General features: G+C 40.4%; 1 protein-coding gene across 2 annotated transcripts; it reads right to left on the reverse strand.

Annotated features, from left to right (window-relative positions):
- Positions 1–783: 783 nt before the first annotated feature.
- Positions 784–18,863, reverse strand: LOC121949884 (DNA-binding protein RFX7). 2 transcript variants are annotated; one of them, XM_042495714.1, is made up of 10 exons: positions 18,495–18,863; positions 15,666–15,699; positions 10,996–11,081; positions 10,527–10,565; positions 10,314–10,436; positions 10,091–10,207; positions 8,909–8,993; positions 8,596–8,803; positions 7,109–7,404; positions 784–7,014 (listed from the first exon to the last, which is right to left on the reverse strand). In XM_042495714.1, exons 1-10 carry the CDS (start codon positions 18,620–18,622, stop codon positions 3,640–3,642), a joined length of 4,491 nt encoding a protein of 1,496 aa, XP_042351648.1. In that variant the 5' UTR covers positions 18,623–18,863; the 3' UTR covers positions 784–3,639. The 2 variants fall into 2 exon arrangements, with proteins under 2 accessions (XP_042351648.1, XP_042351649.1); XM_042495715.1 differs by lacking the exon at positions 10,527–10,565.
- Between the last annotated feature and the right edge of the window lie 4,250 nt (positions 18,864–23,113).

Genomic DNA, 23,113 nt, shown 5'->3' on the forward strand with positions numbered 1-23,113 from the left:
CCCTCTTGCCTAATCCTTTACTTACTTCTTGTTTTTATCTTGCAATGTTTGTATTAGAGACATGTTATATTCTTATTTTCTAAAATCTTTAACTATCTGATGACAATCTAAAAAGTACTCAATATGACACTTAGAACCCAAATTGTTTAACTAACAAATCAACCACTTCAAATATTAATTATGACAACTATGAACTGCAGTGGGAGCGGCGGCTACATGCACACAAATATCACACTATTACTCCAAATATGACAGTATTCTGAATTTGATACGTGTGATGTGAACAGCTTATTTGAGATTTCAAATTAGGCCTTTTTTCATACTTAAAATTTTCTGATTAAGATGTGGGATATGTCAATATTATTCACATTTTAATAGTGTTCTTTGAACATGTATACAGTGCCTTAGGAATGTGCGTCTATAACAATGTGTGTCTGTTGGAAATCTTTGAAAATACACTTTTGTGATGCATTGCAAGCAAAATGGGAGAAAAAGCTTCACCTAATTCCACTTTTCTATATTTTGAACATGTTAGGGAATGCAATTTGGAATATGCAAACTAGAATATTTGTGGAATATTAATTTTCATGAGCCATGTAAACAGCTCATAGAAGAAGACTGCTGCCTTTTTTGGAATAAGGACAAAAACCGGAATATGTTGTGCATGTCAATGTAGTCAATGACTCCTAAGTCCTGTAAAGTTATTTTCTTCCATGCTCTGAAGCATCTTTTTATTTACTGCAATAAAATACAAAATCATCAGCACGTAAAAACACAAGAACATTCTTTAAAAAAGGTTTATTGGCTTTTAAAACCACTTTAAAAATCTCACCAGTGAGTACTTTCCATTGAAAAAAGAAACAACGCGTTTGCAATATTAACAAGCTACTGTACATTAAGCAGTACACTAGACAACACCACAGAGGAGGGTTTTTTTTCTACTGGTAGAAATGGACAAGATAGTCAAACAGAGTTGGTTCTGGGTCAGTCAAAGGTAAAGAATCAGAGTCACTGCTTGATGGAGCTCCTATACTCATAAAGAGGTGCATTTCCTTCATTCAAATTCTAATATCAGTGCCTTATTGTTAAAGAAAAGGTTACAAGAAAATGTTAAATTTCTTCACAAATCTTTTTTTTTTTTTGCAAAATAAGAAGATGTAAAATCAACAGAAAACAGTCATCAACATAACATATAGAACAACATTAACTTAGTAAACAGCACACAACAAAAGTAACGTAACTCATGAAACTAGCACTGCCAGTCTGGTTAACAGAACCTGCCCAAATCACAGAAGACAGTGGTTACCAAGAATACAAAGTACAACAGAAGTCATCACACATGCGTGCGTACAATCATTTATCAACATAATGAGCATGTAGGTTTTAAAAGGTTGTTGAACTTTTTTTTCCCCTCAATGCTTTATATTCTCATGTATGAGAATGAGTAAGAAATGTGTATCTCACTGAGATTAATGCACATTTTGCTACAAGACAATTAGTCATTTTCTGACTTTCTGACTGAGTGACATTTCCCTACTCATCTTGTCATAAAAAATATTTTTTGTCTTTTTTTTATTTGTGGGCATCCATCATTACATTTGTCCATAAAGATGTGGCAAAGCCATGTGTCATAAAAATTTAGTGCAATAATGTGAACCTCCAAAGTTTGTTGAAATATGTTAATTGTTTTTTTTTTCCAGTGTCTGCTGAAAGGCTTTGAGCACAATGTCTGTCACAGAGATGTTTGCAACCAGCTAACAGTATCACAACTTTTTTTTTCTCAATATACCATGCTATTGATCCTGCTCAAAGCACACATCACTTCTGCAACCGCAGAGACCTATTATCTTTGAATAGAAAAAAAGTAAAAATAAAATCAGCAAGCGAGACCAGACAGCATTACTTTTACGACACATTGAGCCAGAAATGTAACACACAACATACAGTATCTTGCCGACTATAGATCTGTTAAGCTTTTTTTTTCTTTTAAATGGCACATACTTAGCTAGAATAATGGCCATAATATAGTGTCTTGATACATCAAATCTCTATGTATCTATCCTATTTACAGATGGAGCTTAAACATGACTTATACAACATTGACAATAGCCAAAAACTCAAGCAAGCATCCTACTGTATCACATAGCCTACCTGGCTAGCAGTGATGGTTTCAACATGCTTTCAGGTCCATGGTTACCTATAAAACATAGGACAGTGACCATTTCACAAATTTACATACTGTACATAAGATTTACGCAACTCAACCATTTTTACCCAAATGCAATAAAACTCTTTTATATCTCAGAGGCTGCCCGTTTCTCGCGTTGTTAATGTCTACTAGGAGTGTCTCTATGTGTAATAATCTCTTATGTTATTCAAACAGATCATCTTTGGTATGGAAATAAGGCTGGGTTCTCCACAAACATAATTTTGTTTCCTCTTGATCTCAAGATGACGTCAAAACAGAAATGTCAGCCTCTAGCTTTCTGTGTAACTAAGCCTTCTCCATACCATCGATATTCTTAAACCAAGCTGGGAATATAGCATGCCAAAAAACAAAAAATCTCATGACTGAAAGTGTGCCTGCCATGGTTTATGGACAGCATATCAAATTCCTCTAAATCCTTTACTGATAAGGGCACACACAGTGTAGTCGTTAGCCTATACAATATGCATCTATATTGTAACACTGCAAAACAATAAGAAAGAGTACTGAAAATGTCAGAGTAACAGCTGCCTTGATATGATGAAGCTCTGGATGGTTCAGAAGATTCTTAACATTATACTATATACAGTCTCTCTACAGATGGCATAAGGCCTTGGACTTTGGGAATAAGGCAGCCAGTTGTTGATTCCTTTCCATGTGTAGTCCACAAAGTGGCCTGAATTCCCATCTTCTCCCTACTGATTCATCTACTCCCTTTATAAGATATTAAACAGTACAAGAAGTATAGGCTTTAAGAAAAATTTCACTCTTGGACAATGCTCAGATGTGAATCAGTTTTTCCACTGATTTTGGTATATGATAAAGTATAAAGATTATGTCATAAATTCAGCACCTGGCAGCACAAGATGCTACCCTTTTTAATATTCAGATATGGCAGGCAAATGTACTACAACTATTATGTGCATATACTACAATCCCAATATTGTCTCCATTTGGTTGTACTTCAACTGCACACTGAAAATAGTATACAACAGCATTTTTTTTTTGGTATTTTGTGCCAAATTTTCTACCCATCTCTTTCTTTCATTACGTGTTTGTTAAATACAAATATTGCATTATTGATTGGTTATAACATGGAAGATTATGTTTATCTTAATATTCATACCATACAAACCTTCTCTTTGTAAGTGCATGCTGCCACCAAGTACTCACACTTTTTACTTGAAATGCTTACATTTCTAATTTCCGATGAGGGACAGAAGTGCGTAAAACTGACGAGTGTGAAAAATAAAAAAAAGGAGGGAAGTAACTAAATGTCAGTAGGAGAGATTTTCTGGTAAGCCTGGCACTTTTAACAGAACGAATGGCAAAGTCCAGACAAATCCCAACAAACTATGGTTTAAAAACGGATCAACTATATACGCACCAAACAAACAACAGAGAACAGAAATCATACGGAGTAAAAGATAACATTAGCCCAGCATCTCTACTGTAGTAGGCTGGTCTTTGCTTTCTAGCCAGTCAAAGCCAGAGTTCACAGTATCACTGCATATCTGCTGAAAAATCGGGTCGTTCTTCAGCTCTTCCAGTGTTGAGTCTTCATATTGTTCCTGCTGCTGGTTCGGATCAAACAGCAGGTTGGTGTCCAACGTGTTAAGGTCAGTGATGCTACTGGACAGATCTGAGGTCAGTCTGATGTCGTTTGAGAAGTCAGACGCCACAGCATTGAGCTCCGAAGCTACCTGACCTACCAACTGGGAACTGGGGTTGAGGCCATCGTCCCCCAGCAAGTCCTTGACAGTGTTGTTGAAATCCAGCTGCTGTTGCTCGTCCTCCACCTCCTGCTGCTGTGTGCTCTGGAGGAGGAGCTGTGGTTGTGTCTGCACAGGATTCTCCTGGAGCTGCTGCTGCTGCTGCTGGTCTTGCTCACCAGGACCTGCTTGTGCTTGGCTGTCCCCAGTGGAGAAATTCACCTGTTCTCCACTGCCAGTGGTGAGGTAGCCGTGCTGCTGGAGCTCAAAGGCAGCAGGGCTGGAGCTAACAGGCAGCTGAGTCTGGTGAGTGCTTCCTCCAGCGAAGCCAGGAGTAGTCTCCAGGATCTGTGTGAGGTTCATGCGGGCCGTGTAGTTAGAGGGGAGGTTGTTTATACCCAGGCCACGGACAGAATCATCCCCATCCGCCTCCATCTTGCTGAGAAGAACGTTGGTGATTTTGGCGGTGTTACTCTGACCCTGCACAGGCAGCATCTCGCTCTGCATCATGATGTTCAGGGGCACAGATTGGCTACGCTGGACCATGCTGTGGACAGAGCTGACCGTCTGGCTGTTGGACAGGATGCTGAGCACCTCGGAGGTGATGGGGGAGTTAAAGGGTGAAACCACGGTTCGAGTGGAGGTGGTTGTGGTGGTGGAATTGGTGGTTGTTGTGGTTGGAGGGCCGGTGTTGCCACTGAAGTTTCTCTGGCGAACTGCAGGGCTGACACTGCGGCAACGGAAAGTACTGGACGCAGATGAGGTTGATGCTTTGTTGTCTAAGGGTGCAGGCACAGCAAAACTCTCCTGTTTGGTAGGAGTAGTTACCACTTGCTGTTGTTGCTGTTGTTGCTGCTGTTGTTGTTGTTGCTGAACCGGGGAAATGGGGGTCAAACGGCCAAAGTGAGCAGCATCCTGTCTTGACTGAGCCTGAAATGACTGGCCAGGAATTGCAAAGGCATGTGGCTTACGAAACTGGTCATCTACCAGGTCTTGGTAGCTGGGCAGAATGCCTATGCTGTGGTTGGGCAACGGACCTGCAGAGTTGCTGTTGTAGCGGTTGTTGATCCACTCCAGTTTGGCCTTGTCAGGGTGTGTCGCCATTGGCCTCTGCATGGGCTTTACAGGGCTGCTTGAGACAATACTGGCATCATGATAACCTGTGATGCTTGAGTTAATAGGAGTGAACGCGAAAGGGTTCCTGCACTCCACCGGACTCGGAGGGACGCTGCTGCTGCAGTTGGACAGTGGCGTGCTGATGGGGGTGTGGCGACCCATGGCTCCATCCACAGGGGTGATGGGAGCCAAACGGGAGCAGGGGCTCTCTCTCGTCAAGCTGTGCCCAAGCGTCATCTCAGAGGTGGGGGTGGGTGTCGGAGTTGGGGTGGGTGTTGGAGTGGGAGTCTGGACAGGAGTGGTGCTGCTGTGGGCAGAGTGGAAGAAGGTAGTACCAGCCTGGTGAGCGTTCAGGATGGAGCCTTGACTGCTGGTTGACTGGCCTTGTAAAGACACATCGACACAGCCACCAAACAGACCCTTCAGCTTCATCTGCTCCTCCATTTGGACCAGCTCCTCCACGATGCTGTCCTGGGTCATGTCGTCGTCATTGAACGGGAAGTAGTCCATGTTAGGCTGAGAACCTGCAAAGTCAACCATCTCCTGTGTGAGGGTGAGCTGGCTTGAGGCCTCGGTGGGTTGAGCTATGATGGAAAGTTGGTCAGTAGGGGCTTGTTTGTGTTCTGCTGGTATCTGCTGCGCAAACGCCTGCTTCCGAAGCTCATCGAGCTGTCCCTCCTCCCATATTGTGCTCTTTAAGTCACTCATCACAGAGGCTTCGTGTGCTCCTGAGTTGGCTGGTATGGCATGAGGGTCCCCGGTGATCTGCCGGAGCAACGCCTGATCCGACGTGTTGTTTCCAGCTGCTCCAGTGCTGGTGTCAGTGCTGAGAGAATGATCTTCGCGTTTCACCACCAAGGCTTGGGGTTTGACAACAGTCTGGGAGCCCTCAGTGTGTGTAATGGGTGAGTCAGAGAGTGCGAGGATCTGTGTGGGCCCTATGGAGGTGTGTTTCACAGTCACTTTGCAGGGGGCACTCTCTGGTCTGGCAGGGGTTCCCGGTCTGGGGATCCTCTTCAATGCAGCACTGACTCCAGGTTTGGGATTGTCAACTACAGCCAGTGGCTGCTGGGAGATAAACACTCTCTTCACAGGAATCACATGGGACTCCCCGCCCGGGCCTGTGCGCTTCCTGGGGCTCTTGGCATCTAGGCAGGGATCCTTCGATGTTGGGGTAACAGCGGAGGAGCCATTGGATGATGTGTTGCCATTGGAGTTCTGATTATCAACAGTCAAGTACAAAGTACTGTCATGGCAGTTACTGTTATTGCTGTCCTGAGTCCCAGCTACAGCTACCGAAATGGGAGGGGATGTGGGGTCACTTTTAATCCTTGACCCTTTGTCTGGTCCGGGGGAACACTTAATCAGGAAGCTTGGCTCGCTAGCAGCCCTGAACTTAGCCATTCTTTCCTCTTTGGCCCCAGCAGCAGTTTTCTCTGTGCCATGGGTGGGGTTACTGTCATTTCCAGCTTCAGACACCGCTTTGGTGTCAGTGGAGACAGCTGGGGTGGACACTGGGGCACTGGGTCTGATTGCCGGAGACTGCGGGGTGGCCGAGCTCCCGCTTTGCGGCTGCTGGGAATCTTCCGAAGCAGCTGTGGTATTCACACCTGCCGAAGCAGGACGCACAGTTGTGCTGCTGCTGCTGGGAGCCAGAGCAATGGCCGTCATCTTCACCACATTGACTGAGCTGACGTGGGGAGTTGGCATCACAGTTTTTATGGGGCTGTTGGTGATGAGCAGGGTGGGGGGTGAGCGCAGCGTGATGGCACTGGTGGCAGAGGGCTTGGGCAGAATTTGTGCATACCGCGTACCGTGTCGTGCCAGCCGGTCACCCACAGGACTAGCTGAGATGTTCTGGGGAGTTTTGGGGGACTGTTTAAGAGACTGAGTGACCACTTGGAAGTTCACAGGCAACACTTTTCCCTCTGTCGTCCCTACAGGACTGGGTGAGGTCATCAACTGCCTGCCTCTTTGTACCTGGGAGGAGAACAATGAGAAATAAAATTAGACCTCGGCACATTTGTCAAAAACATCTCTAAGAATAATTAGAGGGAGAAATTCAGCCACATACCGTGACTGGGCTGGGGACAGCTGCTACCACGATGCCAATGGTGGGCTGGGGGGAGAGCAGAGCAGGGCTGCCACAAGGGATGGTTGGTCCAGGGGTACTGGCCTCTGTTCTCTTGACCTGGGTCTCACTAGGCAGGGGCGAGTGGAGCTTCTGCTCCTGCTGCTTCTTCTGGATTTTGCGCTGCAGTTGCTGCTTTGCGTCAACAGAGGGAGAGGGCAGGGTCTTCACCTGGGGCTGGAAAGAGTTTGTCTCAGCTGTTGGCACAAACGCAGAGGCTGGAGTTGGCGTCTTCATTCCTGTCGAGGAAAAAAACCCGGAATGGTGATCAGCAAGGATACTGTGTCAGGAAGAGCAAAGCACTTCAAACCAGGTGCAGCCTATAGTGATGGGTTCAACAGCTTATATGTGGACTTTAAATGCCACATATAAGCAAAGAAAGTGTTATGCAAAGTACCAAATGCTTAAAACTAAAAAATGTTTTAACCTAAATCAAAAACTGTAAAGGATGGGAGAAATTTTCTTAACACCATGTGGATGTAGTTGTCAATGGGCAGAAAAAAAAATTCACATAACTTTAAGCCCAAACCTGGCCCATCAGACATCTTCACAGAAAATACGGACCCTTAAAAAATCTTTAAAAAATCTTAAAAGATTTTTTTCACCACCCAAGCTGGTGGCACTCCATTGGCAACCCCCATATCAAACCTGCCCCAGATCGGCTTTAAATCCGTCTGAAAGAAAGGCGGACCTGAGGTATTTGCAAATGAAACATGAGCTTACAGATTTGTCTGGTACCCAGGCAAGGAGTTGGCCATTTTAGCCAGTTAATTATTATTCTCCACTGATGGAGAACTTCCAATTTTCAATGAGATCTTATTCAAGGATGTGTAAGTGACTACAGAAAGTAAAAGACAACATGATTTGTTGCTTTTTTTTGAGAAAGGGTAAAGAGAATTGTTGAATTGAATCGAATTGAATCTTTTGAATTTAGGTTGGTTTTATTTGTGCTAAAACGCTGTCAGGCGAGACCCAACTGTTGAGTGTACTTTCACATCTAATGAGTGCACAGACAGTGAGGTGCAGACCTGCGAAGGCAGATGCAATGTCAGTCCCTTAAAATGAATGAAAATCAGGTTGCGCTTCTCTACCGTGATCTAGGTATATGATCGCAAACGTTTGGTTAACATGAGACATGATTTACAGACAGCTGAGTTAACGTCATTACATTTTCAGCACCATGGGCAGCTGACAACTGTGTGCTTGCACCGTTTTGGGAGAAAAATATGGAAACTCATGACGAAAACACTCGATAAGGTACATAATCACACATGTAAACATGAAATTATACTTTTTAAGAGCCTTTCCAACTTAAAATCTTACTCCTCAAATAACACTTCAATACGATGCTGTCAACTATGATGCGCAGAACACAAACACACAGACAAGAGTAAAAATCACAACTCCAGCAGATCAGAGGACAAGTTTACCCGTGGGTGTTCCGGTCATAACAGTGAGTGCAGCCATGGACTTAGTACCAATGTAGTGGCTGTTGAGCAGGAAGCGGGCCAGGTCCTCCACGTTGTCAAACTGACGACTCAGGACCTTTTGGGCCCACTCACACACCAGTCCGCAGGCTGCAGATCTCATTTCATCTTCAGCGCTCGGGGACTGGCCCGTCGCCTCCATCAGCTCACACTACAGGGGAGAGCAGCAGGTGGATGAGCAGCAGGCCTTTTTAAAAGTGTAACCAGATATTTAATTGGATGTTTTACAAAGTTGTTTTTTTGCAGTGTAGCTTACCCCATCACCAGATTTCTGCAGATCCAGATTGGGTAAGGACGGCATGTGAACAAAAGCTTTCTTCCTTAACCCGCTATAACAGTATGTGAGAAGGAGTTAAGGTGTCTGACATGTATTGATTGTGGACATAGGTGCTGACTTTAGGTCGGGTCTGGACAAATTCTTGTCTTTTGTCTTTTCCTTTATCCTCCTTTAGGCCAAAGCAAGAAGTTACCATCTTTTAAAATCTGAAAGAAATCATAAACTTAAAAATAACTAACGAAAAAAACCCAAACCAAACACACATCAAAGCCAAAAAACAGCTTTCCAGCGCTCGACTGGAACAACTGCTAACCTTTGAAACCTGAGCAAATTGGCCTGATTTCCTTCAATTTACAAAATTAGCAAGAAATTAGTAAAATCTACAAGAATATTTCCTGAAAATCTACCGTAAGTAGTGCATTGACTATGGATAAGTGCCTCCTACAATCTCACCTAAAACAAATCTGAACTATCCCTTTTACACAGTTACACATTGCAAGCAGAAAATGTTATGATCTGCTTAACCCTTTGAAACCTGGATTGAAGTTTTCTTGTGCTGTGTTCAGATGCCTTTCACAAGCTGTATGACCATTTAAAAACTGAACTGGTTTGACTTGGCCAACTTGGCAAAAAAGTCCACAAATTGCAAGAAATTTGACCGGAAAATATTTTTAAAAAGCCAGGAGGTCTGTAGAAAATAATAAAAAGAAATAGGAAAAAATGTCTAGAAAACTACAACAATAATAAAAAAAAATATAATATTTTATTAAAAATTATGTTACACAAAAACTATAAGAAAACATATAAAATAAATATTTTTGCAGAAGTTTCTGCATAGTTTTCTTATTTGTTTTTTGGCTTATGTTCAGGTAATTTTCTTGCAACTTTTTTATTTATTTTTTGCTAATTTTTGGGCCATGTCTTGTTAAGTAGCTCATTACATTCCTCCTATGTTTTTTTTTTAAAGGAATCAAAATAACTTGCTCAGGTTTCAAAGGTTAATCTTGTCAACTTAACGGCACCAATACCTGTCTGCAATCGACAAACAGAATCAACAAACTTGCTCACATTTTTAAAACTATGCAGGCAGAGTTTAGTTAAGCGAAGACAAATAAAAGCATCTTAAGACTCTAGGTTAGTTTCGTCAGAATGAAAGGATATTTGGATTTGCCCCTCATGCCCAGTCGACGTGCCTTCATGTTAGGAAACACATTCTTCATGATCTTTCCAAAGTCTGCTGCACTCAGTGGATTGTAGCCAAGATTGTCACAATAGCTCCTGCAAGAGAAGACAATCCTCCGTGAGGTTAAAAGTAAAATACATACTGTCCCATTTTCCGTTCGCCTTCACCTCCCCCAGCGCCACAGTGAGGTCACACACTCACTTGTATTCATCATACACCTCTTGTTTTGGGAGGGAAGTCTCTGGGTGCTCTTCTAGGTGATTCCGTATCCAGTTGAATGCATACATCTGTTGAGTACGGCTTGACGACATGGAACTCTGATCACTGAAATTGGTACAGAGGAGAAATAAATCTGGTGAGGCAATGTCCCCGATTTGTATGCATCATTTCTTGTTAATACAGAAACTTTAATACCATAATCCAGGAGTGGAGGACCCCCTCTCATTCTCAGTCCAAATGGGCAGAATTGGGGGGTTGGGGTGATGAATAGATATGGGGAAACAAATGAAACACAGACAGCTAGGTATAGCAAAAATCTACATAGATCAGTGGTTTGCTTCATAATGATAATCAATCATACAGCTGAGAAAAGAATGAAGATTTTGCATTAAAAAAAACCAAAAAAACTCACCAGTGATGAACAACCCCCCAAAAATGTCAAAAACGTGAAACTTCATTTTTAGGAGCTAGCAGCCTAAACTGTGTCTATGAAGTAGCCAGTGGATCGTGACTTGAACTTTAGACAAGCAATGAGACAACAGTGCCAATAATGTAATGAGAGCCACAACAAAGCAGCCGTGTGTGCGTGAGACGAAAAAAAAAAAGGTCAAAGAGCAAAGTGGAAAACTTGAGTAAGGTGCATGTGTGTGTTTCCGTGGCTTACCTTTTATCATTGCCACTGCTGGGACCAGAAGGCAACTTCAGGTAGAGGTAGAGTTTTTCGATGTCTGTAAACTTCTCAACATCTTGCTGTAAAAATAAAATGATCACAAGAGGGACAAACGATTATTCGTAAAAAGCCCAACCAGAATCTATAAATCTAATCTTGAGAGGATGAGACGAATTATAAATGAATAGGTGAACTTGGCAACTCTGGCAACCTTTTATTCAATAATTGGAGAAAACAAGAATGTAATGTCTTTTGATTTGATGATTTTTGATTGATTGAATATAATATCCTTTAATTTATTACTGGGCGTTAGGCTGGGTGGGTTTTGCATTTTGGTTTTGTTTTGTTTTGTTCTTTTTTTGTTTGTTTATTTCCCTTCTTTTTCTCTATTTTAATCTTATTTTTTCAGAATTAAAAAAAAATCCTAGTGAAGAGCAGTGTCTGTACCAGTAATGTAATAACAATTATGTAATGTATATTTGCTAACAATTGTGCAAACTGGCCCCTCAGTAAAGTGCTTTAAGTAAGAATCTTTGGGATGGGTACCAAAACCTGCTATTAAAACAGACTCTGGGCCTAAATGATTAAAGACAGCAGATTGATAAGCTCAAATGTTACTGGTTCCTTTTAGTGCAGGTTACCCCGACATGCACATCTGTCCCACAGCCAGGGGTTTTCAGCTGAACAAGAGATGAAGCGGAGACCCCCTGCATAATGTTTGAAATTGAGTTACACTTGATTTAATTCTTGGAATATTTTTGGGTCCTGTGCTTGCTGGTGACTGCTAAGTCAGCAGCCTCACTGTTAGCGAACTAGTTCACCTCCCTGTTATGGATGAGTGTGGCACTGAGATTTAATGTAAACTAGCTCAAATGATTGCTCATGGAGAGTTATCATTGATGTTGTGTACTGTAACAAAATGTTTGTTTTTTTTAAATGATTTTCTGAATAGGTCAATTTATGTTTGCTGATATGTTGGAGTCATGTTATTGTCTTTTTGCAAACATTTTGTACTTCTTAAAAAATAAATAAATAAACAAACTTAAATGACTGAAAAATAATTTAAACTAACTAGTAACTCTGGGGACCCAAAAGGAATCGCAGACCCGCCGCTGAATGAAGACCCAGGTTTTAGGCCAATACACACTTGGAAAATATGAGTGTATAAAGATCAGCTCTGTGCTCTCGAGTTTTGGTAAGTAGGCTATGATACGGTGCTGGTTATGGTCGCTTAGCAACCACAGATGCAACCTGCCTCCTTGCCCTTGAAAGTTGGCACAGAACAGGCACAAGAGCAGAGCCAAGCGCCCGACCTTGTGTTTTTTCAGGCAGGTCAAGATGCAGCCATGTGTCCTGACCATCACTGCTTTGCTTAGTTTGCAACTGTATCTTAAAATTTGGAAAATTCTTGTAAATGTGGCTGTTTGCTGAGACAAACCAGCCCCTCCTCCCTCTGTTTAGATTTGTCTTAAGAGGGACAGCCTCTAGCAACCCAGGTAGAGTATACATCCCTCACACCTGAACTTTTGGGCGGCCTCTAGCTCACCTGCTAGAGTGTATGCCCCATATGCCGAGGTCTTTACAGCGGCCCTGGTTTGATTCCAGCCTGTGGCCCTTTGCTGTGTAGTCACCCCCCCCCCCCCCATTCACATCTATATTCAGTCATTCTACAGCTGTCCTATCAATAAAGGGAAAAATGGAAAAATCCCCAGAAAATACCTTTTAAAAGATATTCTTCCTTTTATATAGTAACTTACTTCCCTAATCTTGTTCTGAATATATATATATATATAAAGCAATTATTTAGCAGTAAACAAGAACCTAAGAGTGTGGATAAAGAACTGAACCGATTAAAGTTGTAACTGATAAAAGAATAAACTGTACTGAAAAAAATGATAAAATCCTAACAAAACCCCTCATGAGAATAGAGAAAGAAGGTGACATAGATCAAATGACTCTTCATAACTGGATAAAGAGATTTATGTGTGCAGAAAATTTAGGCTATCTGGTCCAGATTTAGTGATTTAGATTCCATTTAGTGCCAATTGTAAAATGCAACACAGGTATGACAGTTGCTCACAATCTCCTTACTATTGATTCACCCCCAACTGCTTTTCAATTGGTTTCTAACAATGGTCTCATCTTACCTCTTTCCTTTTCTATTTGCCTCTTTGTTGCTAGGGGAACCAATACTTGAATGAATGAGGTGAGAGCTGTCAGCCAATGAGCAATGAATGAAAACGCTATTCACTACTCTCAGTTGCTACAAGCTACACTAGAGTAAATTAGTCCTTTTCTGCTTATACAATGATGGTTGAATCTTTTCGCACCATCCGTTCCCTTAAATGTTTTCTTGGTTTTTCTGAGATGACCTTTACACTCACCCATCAGCTACAATATGTAAGCGCCACCTGCGTATTGCAGGTTCCACTGTAATATACATTTCAGGTTCAAACAACAGCAACACTAACAGACCCAACTGCCCAAGGCCATAATATCATTTGTCACTTAATGTGGTTTGAATTGCTTCTGCACGTGTTTTATCTGCACATTTATTTTATTTTATTTTAATTCATGCAGCCATGTAAGAAAAAAAACGTTTTTTTATTGAGAAGGGTGTAGTCAAACCGTAAAAGTCTTTTTAATCTTTATTTGAGGCAATAAATAAATATAAATATACATATGTGTGTGTGTGTGTATGTATGTGTATATATATGTATTTCTGTATATGTACGTATATATGTGTAAATATACACATATATAAACATATATATACAGTATATGTATAGATTTGAGATTTTTGCATGCAGTTATACTGTGTTACAGAGCAACAACTAATAATTACTTACATTATTGAATAATCTGCTGAATATTTGCAAGACTAATTGATTACTAATTTAGCCTACAAAAAGTTTTTAAAAAACGGTAATACTAGAATGCAAAAAGTTGTCATAATAGAATTGGGAAAAATGCTTGTCAGAGAGAGTGCTGTCTTCTAATTGCTTCTTTTGTCAAACCAATTATCCCAAACCCCAAAAATCTTCATACACCATCACAAATGAAGCAGGAAATTTCTCAGGTAAGAAGCTTGACTCAGTAAATGTTTGACATTTTTGCTTTAAAGATGGCCGGATCTATTAATCAATAATCAAAATAGTTGGCAATTACTTTTCTTTCAATTGATTAACTGATTAATTGACTAACCGTTGCAGCGTTTGCATGTTAGCTTTCTTTTTCTCTGGGTTGAAAAGTCTACCATTGCTGATGAAAATATTGGCTTATCATGATTTTTCCATTAAGTACTTTGATTTGTCAGTTATTCAGTTCAATAGATAAGCCAAATATAGATATACTATTTGAATAATTCCAAAATATATTCTATCATTATGTACACAGACATCTCGATATAAGATTTAATATGTGGTGACAGACTTTAATAAATTACACCCTCACCTGAACATTATTACTGTTAAGTGCCCTATTTTGTCTCCAAAACTTTACATTCTATGTACATATTATTGTACAGTATGACACTGTTGATATTTACCCTACAACTCTACACACTATTTCAACACAATCCACATGTGAGACACATGTGATTGCCAGGTGTAAAGGACGTCTTCTGTTTGCCTCAGTCTGACATGCTGTGTGCAGCAGTGTCCGCGTGTAAGCACCTGACGTGGTAAAAGGTGGATATATTTACATTATCTGGACTTGTACTGAAAGGGACTAAAAACACTGTCTGCCAGAATCTGTCAAACACCAGATAGACTTTTTGAAATTAAAATAGAAACTGTATTTTCTACTAGTAACAAAAAAATCGACAAAGCTTCATTACGAAGCTTTGATGTCACTACAGCTTTGTTGCTGGATACAAGGTGTGGGCCACTTCAGCTCAGATTACTACACAACAAAATGTGCAAAAAGAGAATATTTTTCATTACATATTTTCTTTCTGTGCCAAAAAGCGTTGTAATTTGTATATTACAAAAAAAGGATCTATGTGTATTTACAGGCCAATATAATGTTCACTATTCCATCTTCAATATTATATATTTTAGTGTTATGATCACAAAATATTTTGTATCTATTGCTGTAATGTAAACTAAGTAGGCAAATTTAAGCATCGTGGTTTCATTTGAGTAATTTATAAATAGAAGGACAACTAAGTAGAACTCGGCAATATGGAGTAAAGTATAATGTCACAATATTTTTTATGAAATACCTTGATATTGCAATTATTTTGGAGGGCTGACAATTGGTGCTTTCACACAATATTGACACAAAAGGATTTTTTTTATAAATTATCAGCAGTAATGTGGATATAATGTCGACTTTGTCTAAACAGCTTGAACAGTCTGGTACATTCAACAAATCACTGTAGTGTAATGCAGCCTTTAAACAGTTACGATATTACAATATCCAAAATCTATGATGATATCTAGCCTCATAAAATGCTGACAATATAATATCAATATATAGTCCAACCCTACAACTAAGCATGAAACATATATTTATTTATGTGAGCTGCAAACCTGCTCTTACGATCAACCAATAAGCATTTACACATGACTTTCTGATAATAAGGGTAAAGTAGAGAGTTCAGTGACACATTACAAAGACTCAGCTTGTAAAAGTAGAAACAGTGTGTTGTGGATACTCACCAATATGCTGTCCACCTTTGATTGTACAGATTTGCTACAATGGAAAAAAAAGAAAGAACAAAAGCCAAAAATGTCAATAAATATGACTTGGATGACAATAAAATTGATGCATGCAGGATTTTTTTTTAATCATTTCAACTAAGTTTTCTTTTATTTCCTGTCCCTGGTGACCTTTTTTCTCTGTATGATGTAAAGCATGACAAGAAATTTGATACCAGTTTTTGTTTTGATATTTATAATTCCTCATCTACCACCGTAGCTTTAGTGTTGTAATTTTAAAAATAGCCTAAATTATGACGCTATGCCACAAAGAGATTTAAATTATGATAATGCGCCATTGTTGTTCTCGATATCTACTCAGATATTGTGATATGCAGTGGCTTTGGAAATTATTCAGACTCCTTCACTTTATGCACACTTTATTTAATTCACAATGGATTTAAAGTACTTTAAAATCATTAACTGCCAGAATAAACAATATTAAAACATTAAACCCGTCTTTCACATTGATTTACAATCTAAATCTCTTATTTTCAGAAGAATTTAGACCATTAATTCACAATCAGCTTTGGCATGAGTCTTCTTCCTGGCAGGTTCTCTACCCTTCAGACAGACTGAATGAGGAGTACTAAGATCTGCCACCTCCAGGTCTCTCACAGATGTTTTGGGGCTTCAAGTCCAAGCTTCAAATGGGTCATTCAATGACATTCAGAGACAAATCCCAATACTACTCCAGCACTGTCTTGGCTTTCTGCTTAAAGTCGTCGTCCTGCTGAAGGGCAAACCTTCACTGTGGTCCCCTCTCTGCGGTTGTGTGCAGTCTGGAGAAGGTTTACTTCAGAGTCCTTGTTGTGTTTGGCTGCATTCAATCTTCTGCAGAGAAGCACCTCCACAGCAGGATGCTCACGCCACTCTGCTTTGTTGCAGAAATGGTGTTTGCCAGGTGAGGAGCAGCACAAAGTTCTTGATCTGCGAGACCTCTGGGTTCTTTGTCACCTCTCGGACTACGACCCTTGTTGCCTTGAGATGGATAATAAGCTCTAGAAGGATCTCTGGTGGTTCCACACTTTCTCTGTTTCACTATGATGGAGCCCACTGTACTGCTGGGAACACGGAGGACCACGGAGAGTTCCTTAGACATCAATAGCTTGGTCTGGAAATTCCTGTGAATTTTGAGACCTTATACACACAGGTGTGTGCCTTTTCAAATCATCCAATCATCTTAGTTTTCTCCAGAAGAACTCCAATCAAGGCTGTGTCCTCATTCACTCCCTAAGCAATACTACAATCCTCAATAGTTTATTGTGGAGTGAGCCGTAAATTGAGATTTTTGACATTTCATGAGCTTTTTGCAGGTGAAAAGCATTAGGGGATTCATTTCATGGTTCCATGGACCTGTTTTCACATTTTTTAACATGTCATGGTAGCAAAAGCACAGATGTTAATAATAACAATGAGGGCTAAACAATTTTGAAAAAAAAAAAAAAAGATCTGATTGCGATTATTTTAAACTGACATTTCATTTGCAATATGATTTGAGATATCAGAGTATTTTGTTATTATTCCAATTAAAGAAAAACATTTAAGTGACTTTGGTGTAACTTTTATGCCGATCTGTACTTAAATACGTTTTCTTCAGTCTACAGAACATAATGTGTAGGCCAGGACATCTCTGCAGCACAACAATATCTAATGTAAAATGACATTTTAACTCACGTGTTATCTTTAAAAGATTGCACCTCCTGCAATTTGATATTTGCAGTAGATCATATTATGATTTCAGACATTTTTTTGTTATAGATCCTCCCTATTAACATGAATACCTTTAATGTCAAGACCCTGAAACTGAATCAGCTAACCATCTCTTTATTATTATTATTTACACCTGTACTTTTTCCACCGTAAAATCAAGGCTAGTCTTCTGCAAAAAAAGCCACTAAATAACTTTGACACTATAATGTGGTGGACAGTAATTATAATGCACCATTCAGTTGATAGGAGTTCATAAAAGATTTCAGACAGATCCCTAGAGGTATCTCAGGGATAATTAAAGCAGGGGCACCAAATGATGCCTGGCAAAGACTCATGAAAATGTGCGATTTTATTTTTAGAAATTCTAACTGCATTTACAAAAAGCCCCCAATAGCTTATTTTCACATAGTCACTGTAAGTTACTGTATACGATCATTTTATATGACATCTAAAAAGTGTGCAAAATGTGAATAGTTTCTTTCCAAAGCCACAGTACAGTATGTCATAACATCTAAGAGTATGTCATAACATCTGAGTGGATAAAGACGAAAATATGTCGAGTTATTTCAGTCACAATGTAGTGCATGGTTATGAAAGTCAGGCAGAAATAATAGAGCTTTCCCAAAGCCACTGTTAAAACTAAGCATGCATAAAAACAAAACCAGCAGACTGTGTTGTATTGTTATGAGCAGCATTAAATCAGTGTGAGGCTGTCTCTGTGTGAAGCTCTCCGGTTTGACACCTGTCATCCTGAGCATCAGCACCACCGGTGGATGTGGTGTCATCTATCACATGGCCTCCTAGGGCTCGATGCTAATGATCATAGCTACTACTGCTGTAAATAACAACACGTAACGCTTTATTAATGCATAAACAGGTAGCAGGCAGCGACGCTTTCCTCGCCGTTGTCGCTTTTCTGGTAAATATGTGCAGTTAGCACGGGGGCACTCGTGTTATTTTCAGCCGCTTTGTGCAGCACACAGCCTCCCTGCCACTCCACAGCTAGATACGCTAATTATGAGGCTACAGCTAGCGAAAAGGACAGTGTGGCTGCTTGAGGATTATTTGCATCCTTACCAAATTGAATTCTTTATTTTGAACTGTAACGCGTTCGCCTCGGGCCCCTGGAGTCCTGGCACCAGCGCTGGAAGAGAGCCTAATCCCGAGGCAGGCTTCTGACCAGGTTGTTGTTGATCATCAGCCATCGCGATGGAGGGGTGGTGGGGGAGCTTTAACAAGTAGGCCTCATCCCCGGCTGTGCACTGCACCGGACCCACCGCTGCTGGAGCGGCTCAGTCAGCTAGGACAGCCCGCTGAATCCACCACAGAGCATGGCTACAAACACTGTGAGCTGACCCTCGCAAAACACAAAACTAAACCAAAAAAAACACCCGGGAATACAAAAGGCATTTCGCAGAGGTCTCTCCGCTGCCGCAAATAGCACGCCTGCAGCAGCCAGCAGCAGCTACAGACGAGCTGCCTGCGTCAAGTCACGCGCAGGTAGCACAGACGAGACCGGAAGTGCACAGCGATTTAGCCTTCGAAATAAAAGCACAAGATTTAGACGTTTCTAAAGCATGGGACTTCAACAGGGAGTCCTCGGAGTTCATGCAGGGGGGTGACCAAATTAATGTTGGTCTGGGAAAAAAACAAACAACAAAAACAATATATATATATATACTAACACAACATTAGTGTATTTACATGTTGTGTTGACTTCATGTTTGTTTATTGGTTGCTTGTTTGTTTACCTTGTGAGTTGTTTTTTTAATGAAAGTTTATATCTTGAATATCTAAATCTAATCTTTACAATTTCATTGTCAGGGCTCTGGGGCGATAGATAGATAGATAGATAGATAGATAGATAGATAGATAGATAAAAGCTGTCACTGCCACTTTTTCCTATCTGGTAAGTACAACATTTACATTTTATTAGGCTTATTAGTCTGCAATAATCACATGAGCTCAAACGTATTGCAACATAGTGAAACTGGGGAGCTGATTTCAGAAACTAAATGTTTATTATGAAAAATTGATTGGCAATTATTTTAACATCTTTCAATCAATGTAGTTACTCTTTCAAACAAAACAGCAACAAAAACAAAAACATTAGCTGGGTCCAGCCTCTTCATCTAAACTGAATATCTTAAAGGTTTTGGACTGTAGGTTTGCCAAAGCAACAGTCATGCCATCTTGGATTCTTGGGAATGTCGTGCAAATTGTGTGACCTTTTAGAGAGAAAATGATTAATCTATTAATTGAAGTGCCTGTCATTTTAACAATGTTTTGTTTTAATATGAAAACGGGGATTTTATTTTTTCATTGTGTTTTCCTGTAACTTGACGCTGGTATGAGCGCTGCAGTTCCTCTGTCAGCCGACAGGGGCGCTGCTGCAGGAAGCTGGTTGATCAAATAGTCACAATGACGGGTAAACAGCCAGGATGATATCACTTCAACATGTAAACCGGTCATCTACCAGCGCGTGTATTGATCAAATAATCTACCAATCGATTGCTGATCTGATCACAATGAAATGTTGAAACACCAAACAGACTGTTGCCAGATTTCTCTTTGCTCATCACACAGCTTACTATTTTTTCCTTCGGGTGAAATCCGAGACACAGCTGGCGGAAAAAATAACCTGAGAGGATGAGTAAGATTCAGACCGTCTGTTTCAGATATAAATATAACGTTCACTTATGTCACACCACTAAACCTGCTGTGAAATCAGAGAATCACAAACATGTCCAGATAATCTGATTATGACAACAGTTTTTATTCTAGCAATAGTCAATAATGTTTTTTTGTTTTTATTGTTCATTCATTAATATATAAATGAGGAAATTCAGTGGAATGAAGCCACCAGGTCAAGAAAAACAAGACCTAAATAAATTCTTTCATCATGGCTTATTTTATGCTGCCATCTGTTGATGGAAACCGGTAATGTACTCCGCTGACACCATGGTCATGAAACATCGCAAGCGCAAGACAGCAATAGACACACACACACACACACTGGCGAGGCATGTATGGACATGTACACAGTGACTCTTCAAATAAGAATAACAGGAACAAGGAAACAAGTAACAAATATTAGCCTACTTGTTTACCTAAAATAATTTAAGGTCTCTCAGCACATTATGGACCTGCTTTTCTATTTGATTCTGCATTGAAGCTGTTGTTCTCTGCACAGTTGCTGATGATGGTGTCTTTGACATGATCCCAGGCCCTGGTCAGACATCAAGTTAAACAAACTCAAAATACTCAGTGGAATGCAACCAACTACATTCAGTCTCTAAGTAAAACTCAGAAGTACTATACTACTGTAGTACACTGTATGGTGAACTATCCCATTGTAGTACATTGTATGGTGAAGTATTCTATGGTACACTGTATGCCATGAATCCCCACCAAAGGTTTCCCAGTGAAACCTTGCATTGTAACAAGATGATCAGTGTTATGCACTTCACCCGCCAGTGGTTTAATGTTTTGGCTAATTGGTGTATATTATTCTGAAATGAGCCATTCTGCATGGGGAGGCCTACTTTTACTTTTGCTACCTTAAGAAGGCTATGTTTTTGATGGGTATAGTGATGTCACTCAGTAGACTTAGGCAGTATCAAGATTTTCAGTACCCTACAAAATAAAGACGCTCCCCATTTTACGAAATTTAATGGGGGGATGCTGCACTCAGGGCGATATATTGTAATGCACAACATGTGCCACCAGAGGTCACCCATGGAACAGGCAGCTCAGCTGAGAAAGATGGTGATTGCAAGTGGTGGGGAAAATGTTACAGGACTAGTAAAAGCCAGCCAGCGACTGCAGAGAGCAAGAGAGAGTAAGTGAGAGAGAGAGAGAGAGAGAGAGAGAAAGAGAGAGAGAGAGAGAGAGAGAGAAACAGTGTGTTGAGTCAGCAACAGCTGAGTCCCTAACAATGGTCTGCAGCTTGGCAGGCATCTTGCCAAGGTGACACACCATCCACCATCCACTCCACCCCTTGTAACATAGTCACCTCATATACTACTTTACTATGGTGACATTGATATGATCTGAATGAAACAAATATTTGCAAATGCAATGTATTCGTGGTTTTGCAAAAATGGAAAATGCCAACATTTTCTTCAGGCCACTGGGCTGACATATGAGAAAGGAGCCATGTGAGGTGAGACATGGGTTTGGCATGCAGCGGCCATAAATATTACATATGTGTGAAATGAAATCAAATTTCTTGCTTCTATGCAGATTATATGGTGTCATGGGTAAACATTGCAGCCTCTGGTGTTTAAATCATCCATTCATTTCTGAAAGCCAATTGAAATTACATAGAATTTTGTAGAAATGTACTTATTTTATTTTTTTTTGTACTGAACTATATATTTGAGTAAAACAGATAACCAGAGATATAAAGTCGAAGGATTATATTGTTAATGTAGTTATGCTGTGTGCGCATATATATATATATATATATATATCCATCAAACCTTGTCATTTGCTGACTTCTTAACAACACCGGAGGTGTGGAGCAGTGACACTTCATTTAAATCTCAAGAAAATGTTTCCTTGTTAGTCATTGTTTTCTCACTCTATTTTTGACCTTCAGTTGCTGGCTATTCTGGACTGATTTATTTTACTGTCAATCTCCTGTCACTTCTGATTTGGACTGGAAGGTCTCATCTCAGCATCTTGCCCTTGCTCATTCCTCTGAATGTTAAGATTTAAACAACACTCCTCCCAAAGCTGCTGCCATTTTTGTGACCATACGGTGACATGTGAACAGTTGACACTCTCTCCTCAATTTAGCCTTGTCAGTTATGAGTGCTTGACTATTCAAATAATACACAAAATACTATTTTCACAGGATTTATTTTATATTATGGTTTGCCATATTGCCCTTAAACACAACTTATTTCCTTTGTTGCAGTTGTTTGATTACATGACGTAGTCCCTGGACATCTAGCAGGTCACGCATTAAACTGTCAGTGACCTAAAGCCACCCGTCTTCTCCTTGCAGGTTATGGTGAATGTGGGACAGCGAGGTCACTGTGGTGCAGAGGTCGCCGAGTCTGGCTCTCACGTGCACCGTTTAGCCATGGCCCTTCCAATCCTCTTACAACCCCCACTTCTTCGAGCACTCAGGCCAGACTACAAGATCAGCTTGCTGCACTCAGGTCTTATCCTGAAGATACAGTAGATCCTCAGCACAGAGTCACGCCAGCAGGTATCAAACACCACAGCCAACACGCCGCCCTCTGTATACGTGTTGTTGGCCTCTTTGATTTTTAAGATGGCTTTACTGATATGTCTGATATATCACCTTGGTTGTGATAAGTTACAATCACCTATTTGCCATTTTGTATTTTATAATTACAGACAGACAATGCAATATGCAAATTACTTAAATAAAATTAACATTCCTACCCCAGATGTAACAAAGGTGATGTCATCTGTCATCTGTCATCTAAAAGCTAAGCCTAAATATCAGGACAGGGTCCTGTAAAGTATCCACAGAATGCCTGCAGTGAGGAAGAAATTTTTATGACTTTAGCCCGCAAATACTATGATTAGATCCCAAACATGACACTTTTAATTCCACAGTGTTGTAGGTTCTTTTCCCCACATTTCCTTTTGGTTTATCAGTTCAATATCAGTGTGAATTATGGGAGTCCCTGGCTTTGACGTCACTTACACAACCT

This window comes from Plectropomus leopardus, chromosome 11 (genome assembly GCF_008729295.1).
Source record: "Plectropomus leopardus isolate mb chromosome 11, YSFRI_Pleo_2.0, whole genome shotgun sequence".
Classification (NCBI taxonomy): Eukaryota; Metazoa; Chordata; class Actinopteri; order Perciformes; family Serranidae; genus Plectropomus; species Plectropomus leopardus.

Excerpts from the sequence above, each read along its gene's own strand:
- LOC121949884 (XM_042495714.1), bottom strand. The coding sequence starts at position 18,622 with ATGGCTGATGATCAACAACAACCTGGTCAGAAGCCTGCCTCGGGATTA. Across the intron at positions 10,437-10,526 it reads TCCTCCACTCCTGGATTATG|TGATCAGAGTTCCATGTCGT; the intron begins GTATTAAAGTTT and ends TACCAATTTCAG. Across the intron at positions 7,405-8,595 it reads TATGACCGGAACACCCACGG|GAATGAAGACGCCAACTCCA; the intron begins GTAAACTTGTCC and ends TTTCCTCGACAG.